The sequence below is a fragment of the Bidens hawaiensis genome, unplaced genomic scaffold (assembly GCF_021521415.1).
Source record: "Bidens hawaiensis isolate Kalapana, Puna unplaced genomic scaffold, B.hawaiensis_p1.1 tig00013988_1, whole genome shotgun sequence".
In the NCBI taxonomy this organism is placed as follows: Eukaryota; Viridiplantae; Streptophyta; class Magnoliopsida; order Asterales; family Asteraceae; genus Bidens; species Bidens hawaiensis.
This window is the reverse complement of record NW_027492200.1, coordinates 510,742-518,421: the sequence shown is the minus strand read 5'-3', so window position 1 is coordinate 518,421 and position 7,680 is coordinate 510,742. Positions and strand designations below refer to the sequence as shown.

Here is a 7,680-nt window from a genome sequence, read left to right as displayed (position 1 = left end):
CACTTGTTCTAAGAATAAGAAAACATATAGCTTACATACGAAAAACATATGACCTACGCATGTGTAGGGTATTTGTATCTTTGTGTAGTTTATATAATTGTTGATGTCAAATTACATATGTAAGTTATATGCTTTTTGTATGTTGTACGTTTTTATTGCTCAAAACAAGTGTAGATTATATAACTTTGTATAGGTTGTATATTTATTGAACTTAAATATGTTGATATATGCTAATATATTGAGTGGAAACTATTTTTTTAATATAAGGAAATAGTATTATATGAATAAATTGTATTTATATTGAATAAAATGAAAAATGTGTAAATAAAAAATAAAACTAAAGTAGTGTTTTAATCTTTTTAATTATTATAGTTAAATTAGTTAGATATATTAATTAAAGATATTTATTATAGTTATATTAGTTGTATTAATTGGAGAGAGAGAGAGTGCATTTATTGTTGCATTTACATTTTTTTATTTATTTTTAAATATTTAAAACTTAAAATAAAACTAATGACTCATATTTATTTCTCTCCTTTTTCTTGGAATAATTTGATTTCTTTCTGGAACTTAAACATATATATATATATATAATATAGGGTAGGTCTAAAAGTGTAATAATAATAATAATAATAATATCATCTCATCTCCATCATTTAGCTGATTTGATCTGTAAAACTCAAACCAACAACACCAGCAATGGCGACACGTTACTGGATCGTATCTCTACCGGTTCAAACCTCACCTACTTCTCTCTGGAGCCGATTACAAGAATCAATCTCCAAAAACTCATTCGACACGCCTCTCTACAGAGTAATAATCACATTCCTCACAATCAATCTCTATATCTATATATTATTATAATAATCAATCTAATCCTAATTCAATCATATTATAATCATATTCGCAGTTCAATATCCCGAATCTTCGTGTCGGTACGCTCGATTCGCTTCTCGCCTTAAGCGATGACCTGCTTAAGGTACTCAATAGTTGTAATTACAATTTTGCCCTAATTTGATGAAATTTGTTTGAAGTTAGGGGTTGGTTGATATGATTTGAATTGTGTAGTCGAATACGTTTATCGAAGGATGTTCGCATAAGATACGGAGACAGATCGAGGATTTGGAGAAGGCGTCGGGGATCGTGGCGAGTTCGTTGACGGTGGATGGAGTTCCGGTGGACTCGTATCTCACGAAGTAAGTAGGTGTGATTGTTGTGTGTTTTGAGCATAGTTATCAAATGCGATAAGCGCTCGAAAGCGTTGGGCCTGGGTCTAGCGCCCAGGCGATAAGCGCAAAAAAGCGCACATTAAGAAAACAAAAATTTTAACTTAAATAGAACATCTTATGAAGAACACATACATTCATTCTTCAAATAGTTTATAAAACAACCAGAAACCAAAATCCAAAACATGAAGTAGTACCGAGTACATCATAATAATTAGAAAAACCAAAAACCAAAACATAGAAAAACCAAAAACTAAAACAACTTATTTATTAAAGGTAGAGAATAAGTTATTTATTAGGAGTTTTAGGGACTCCTAGAGAATAGGAACAGGATTTTAAATGGTATTTAATACGCATGGGGAGGTTTGGGAAAAGATTAATGCGCTTTAATTATCTGTGGCATGCAAATCGCAATTAATGCGCCCGACGCTTTAAATGCGCTTAAGCGCAAAAAGCGCTCGATATTATTAACTATGGTTTTGAGTTAGGTGAACGAGTGTTTGTTGATGTGGTTGTGGTTTTAGGTTTGTGTGGGATGAGGCGAAGTATCCGACTATGTCTCCGTTGAAGGAGATTGTGGATGGGATTCATGTGCAGGTGGCGAAGATAGATGATGATCTTAAGGTATGCGGTTGTTTTGTGTCTTGTATAAGCTTTTGTTTTTCGTGTAGGCAATGTGGTTGTAATATTTAGAATATGATGTGATATATATATGTAGCAAGGGTAGTGTGTGATTAACATTATTAGATAGATGCTAGTTAAGTTAGTTTATATGATCAACCTGATCGATAATTTGGGGGCACGCTAGATCTTGAAATTTCTATTAGCATAGCGATACTTCTGTCCTAAGAATATTGCAACATTTGGCACACACTTATATTTAATGAAATGATTATTAATTAATTGACTTGATATCCTCCAATAAAGACAACCTAAGGTAATCACCATAAGTTGTAATGGTGATGAATGATGATCTTAAGGTATTCAGTTGTTCTGTGTTTTGTAAAGCTTTTGTTTTTTTTAGGCGATGTTGTTATAATATTTAGAAATTGGTGTGTTATACTGTATGATCAAGACGCATATAGTAAGTGCAGTGTGTGATTAACTTATTAAATAGGTTCTGGTTGAGTTAGGTTATGTGATTAACCTGATTGATATTTTGGGCACAATAGATGTTGAAATCTCTTTTTGGATATTGCTATTTCTTATGTCCCAGGAACACTACAACATTTGCAGCCACTTATATTCATGAAATTACTTGACTATTAGTGGAATGCCTTAATATCCTCTAGTTAATACAAAGTAAGGTTTAACCATACTGGACTAAATCATCATAAGTTGTAATGATAAAGACAGACAAGATAGATGATGATCTTAAGGTATTCGTTTTGTTTCGTGTCTTATAATCTTACTTTTTTCGTGTAGGCAATGCGATTATAAACCCTTGATTTAACGAAAACTTGTATGATATAATATTTAGATATTGATGTACTGTACTGTATGATTAAGACACATATAGTAAGTGCACAGTGTGATTGACTTTAATCATTAAATAGATTCCCGTTAAGTTAGTTTATATGATTAGCTTAATTCATAGTTTGGGTGCATTTGATTTTGAAATCTCTGTTAGGATAGTAATACTTTTTCTGTCACAGGAATATTAGTCAAATGCCTTAATGTAACAATTTTCATTGGACATACAAATTGAAAGTTACGTGTTTAGTTACCCTGTATCTTTTTGGCCTTTTGTTTTTCGTGTAGGCAATGTGACGTAAACTCTTGATTTAAACAATTGATTAGGACATTAGGTTATTAATGAAAGCTTGGATGATATAATATTTTGAAATTGATGTGCTATACTATGTGATCAATAACACATGTAGCAACTAGCGAGTTCAATGTTTGATAACTAATCATTAAATGGATTATTATTAAGTTAGTTTGTATGATTAAGCTGATCGTTATTTTGAGCACATTAAGATCTTTAAATCTCTATTGGAATAGCAATACTTCTGTCCTAGGAATATTACAGCATTTGACAAGCACTTATATTTAATAAAATGACTATTAGTTAAATGCCTTACTATCGTCCAATAACGACCAAACAAGGTAAATCACCATAAGTTGTAATGATGAAGAGTTGAAGACACACAAAATGATAAATCTGTATTTGAAAATTTTCATAAGGGAAATATATAACAGTTATCATTGGAGATAATGGGATAGAGGGTGGACAGTTTAACTTTTATGGCCTAATCTGTTTATCTGCTTGCCAATTTGTTAATGTTATGTGCTTGCAAAGCCTTGATTTAGTAGAATAATCAGTTATCAGATGCTTGCTACATTGATATATATTTGTTTACATATTGAAAACTCTAATATGCTTTATAATGGTTTTCCTGTGTTGCACTATGGTAGGTTCGTATTGCTGAATATAACAATGTTCGCAGTCAACTCAATGCAATTAACAGGAAGCAGACCGGAAGGTAATCTATGTACATACTAATTATTCTGAGATGACAACTTTGACCAATGAACTTATGAACAGGTCGATTTGGGTTATGTTATACTTCTAACGAGCCTGATAGGTAGAACCGTAGAACAAAAAAGTTAAAGAATATAAACACAAGACAATGGAGAACACACTTTTAGATAGAAGATTGATAGTCTATTATAGAATGCCTTCAACTTACAAGAATAGCCCATTACAAAGAATGCCTTTAAGTGTGTAGAAAAAATTGGGCTCAAAGTTTTGGTCCATTGCTAGCATATGGCCATAACTTCTTACGATTTTAGAATCATGCCCGTTTGAAGTTGGGCTTCTTTCAAGGCTTCCAGCCTGTTTCTATTCACCATTACTTAATGAAAGGGCCCATTAACTCTTGGGTCTGTTCCACATTAAAATGGGCCTTAAGTGGTTGAAAGTCAACCAAAGTGTATTTTTTATGCATACAGCATACAGCCAATTAATTTACTTTATTAAAAATAATTTAGTTTATTATGCAATAATATGTATTTTGTAAACGAATCCTTGTTCCAGCTTAGCTGTTCGTGATCTGTCCAATTTAGTAAAGCCAGAGGACATTGTCAGTTCAGAACACTTGGTTACACTCATTGCAGTTGTTCCCAAGTATTCCCAGAAGGATTGGCTGTCATGTTATGAGACATTGACAACTTATGTGGTAAGACCACCTTGTTATGATTATAATTATGAAATCCAAAATATTGCATACAAAAAACTTTCTTGATTCATTTGTTACAGTTATTAATTGAGCTAAATGATTTAGGTCCCCAGATCATCCAAGAATCTACATGAGGACAATGAGTATGCTCTCTATACTGTTACATTATTTAATCGTGATGCTGATAATTTTCGAATTAAGGCACGCGAAAGAGGATTCCAAGTGAGTTTAATAGTTGTATTTTTGCATACTTCTTGTAGTCATACATAATAACATCTTTAATAATGATCCAAGGATGTGCTAAGTTTTTTAATTATAACTTTATGATTGTGATTCAGATTCGTGATTTTGAATATAATTCGGAAACTCAAGAGAGTAGAAAACAAGAGCTTGAGAAACTGATGCAAGACCAGGAATCTCTCAAAAGCTCTCTTTTGCAATGGTGTTATACCAGTTACGGAGAGGTATTATTATCTCTCTTAATATATCTTTTAGTTTTCTTATGCTTAATGTATGTTGTGAATATATCATGTTGCAACAGTCCATACATATATTTTTGATTAAGAGTCTCTGAAACAATAGGAATTAATCCAATGAATAGGGAGAATTTGCAAATTTTAAGTAGATTTAAAAAAGTTATATTTTACATTTATACTTTATTATCTTTAACAATCGGAATTATTTGGGTTTTTTTTTGTTACTTGTGCTAATCATTAAGCTTTTATTCTATTGAGCCTCATTAGCAAGAGCGTCCTATTACATTCCTGATTATAATGGCAGTTGTCAAATACTTATTTTATCAGATGTTCACTTTCAAAAGTAATATTATTCTAATATTCCGTATCATATGTACTGAAAAATGTGACAGTAATTCCAATCTGCATGATATCAAACCTGGAAGAGTGGTTCAAATTTTCTCGTTACATGAAACTTTCCGTGTGAATGAAACCAAGAAAATTACGCACCGTACACATTTATAGCCTGAATAACCTGTCACAAAATTTTCATGTTATTATTATTACTATTAGTTGGATACCCATGACCTACCTACCCACATACACTTGTCCTTGAAACCACACCCCTATATGCATCGTATTATCACGTCACCTACAACTCGCTTTTATTTTTCCTGAGAAAAGAATAACAAAGCTATTTGCTACACTAATTGCAATTAAACTTATGTTATGGGAACATTCGTATGCTCACTGAAAGTTGAATTGAGAGTAGGTAATGGAGAATATTCGATCGTTACAGGCTATAAGCTGAATCTAGGTGGTAATTTTAGATTCTGTTATGGGTAAATGGGTCAAAAGTAGCCCAGCTAATTAAATGCATAAACCTCCTAGATTGATTTATTTTAAGTATAGTTGTAAGACATTTAGGCCCTGTGCAATGAAGCAGGAAGTTAACACGTGCTTTATTTCAATTGAAAACCATAAGATAAGAAATACTGATGCATGTTCCGATAACGTCGACACCGGTACCGATGTTCGGTCTGTATCGGTTCGCCACGGTACCGCCATCTAGTTTACGACACTAAAAAATACTTTTTCTCGAATACAACCCCGTTTTAATAAAAAAAATTTGGGAACTTTGGGAAAATAAATAATCAGAACCATGCATTTAATTTTTTTTAAATGTTAACGAATGCTAGAGAAAAATAAAATTAATTAATAAATAAATGTGTTATAGGCATAGGCGTATATTGTTTAGAGTATAAGGAATGAGATTAAAAAAATATATATATATATTAAAAATCAAAGTACATGTGGTTGGCAGCATAAGAAGAGCCAAATTACTATCTATAACCTACCTTTTGTAGTATATATAGATATATAATGACATTGTTTATGTAGTTTTAAGTTAACACAATAATAACTGTACCACATTTATCTTGCAGGTTTTTACTTCATGGATGCACTTTTGTGCTGTTCGCTTATTTGCTGAGAGTATCTTGAGATATGGATTGCCTCCTTCCTTTTTGGTATTTTAATTCCGCCCTTACAGTTTACAATTTTTATATATTAAATGGTGCCTCAAAGTCAAATATATGTGTAATTATCTCCTTTGATTTGATATCAGTCGGTTGTGTTATCACCATCTGTGAAAAGTGAAAAGAAGGTGCGTACAATCCTCGAAGGCTTATGTGGCAATTCTAACAGGTAAAATCTTACACTTCTGTCATCCGAATTTATTTATTTTCAGTTAATAAATTCAGAAAAACGAGTGGTTGATTTATTTAAAACTCCTTTGATTGTTTGTTGAAGTACCCTTTGTTACCGAGTACCGACAAATAATGCCTACGGTTTTGGGCCCAACCATCACTGCTAATGGGTAAATTGGTAATTTTATGTATGCAACCTCTGAAATGAAAATGGTGTTACATATTAATTCTCTTAGCATCATAAATTCGTTAACTGCAGAAAAAGAACAAATAGTTGATCCTGCATGTGATACATGCTCCATTGGACATGTATGACATAATGGTCCAAAATTTTGTAGGTTTATAGATGCAGGGTACGCCTCGGACCATTTATTCATTTCTGAACAAAATAATAATGGAGGTTCATCATGGCTTCATTTCTAGGACCATTTAGTCTTATGTTGGAAATTAATGTTTTGTCTAGGACCACAGTATCGGTTAATGTCGTTTTGTTAATTATTAATGCAGCACGTTCTGGAAAACCGAGGATGACGGAAGCATGGGTGGTTTGGCTGGTGAAGCTGATGCTCACCCGTACGTCTCCTTCACCATTAATCTCATATGAGCTTTATTGGTGGTTGGTGGACGGTGGTGGCTGTGTTGATTCTTGTCTTTATTAGAGTTGAATAAGGTTATGCTTATATTCTGTGTATTATATTATAAGGTAATATTTATACCAATTTTAGCCGCGGGAGTCTTGGTGTATTATGTGTTTGATTTTCGAAGACTTGTTATGTTGTTTGATTTATTGTACCACATACCATATGGAGATGTATTAATATATTTGGAAGAATATAATTATGTAACACTCTTGTTTATTTTTAGTATAATTTGCTCATGTATTTGACTTTGGTTGTAAGTGAACTCATAAATTGTTTTTAATAAAATGCTAGAAAATCCATAGAAGTTGATTCTATGTACAATTTCATAAATCATAAAAGTTGTACCAACAAAAATGAAATTAAAATACTATTTGGTACGATTTCAATCATCACACTCTACATCTGTCAATTATTTATAATCTCTATATTTTTTTTCAAAGCAAATATATATAACCTGTATATGATGC

At 32.1% G+C, this 7,680-nt stretch overlaps 1 protein-coding gene across 1 annotated transcript; it reads left to right on the top strand.

Annotated features, from left to right (window-relative positions):
* Positions 1-630: 630 nt before the first annotated feature.
* On the top strand, positions 631-7,458 carry LOC143545674 (V-type proton ATPase subunit C-like). The gene is made up of 11 exons (XM_077037519.1): positions 631-813; positions 911-979; positions 1,069-1,196; positions 1,751-1,850; positions 3,645-3,712; positions 4,267-4,408; positions 4,514-4,630; positions 4,747-4,872; positions 6,309-6,392; positions 6,491-6,570; positions 7,080-7,458. The coding sequence occupies exons 1-11, from the start codon at positions 700-702 to the stop codon at positions 7,174-7,176; spliced, it is 1,125 nt and encodes a 374-aa protein (XP_076893634.1). The 5' UTR covers positions 631-699; the 3' UTR covers positions 7,177-7,458.
* Positions 7,459-7,680: the final 222 nt, after the last annotated feature.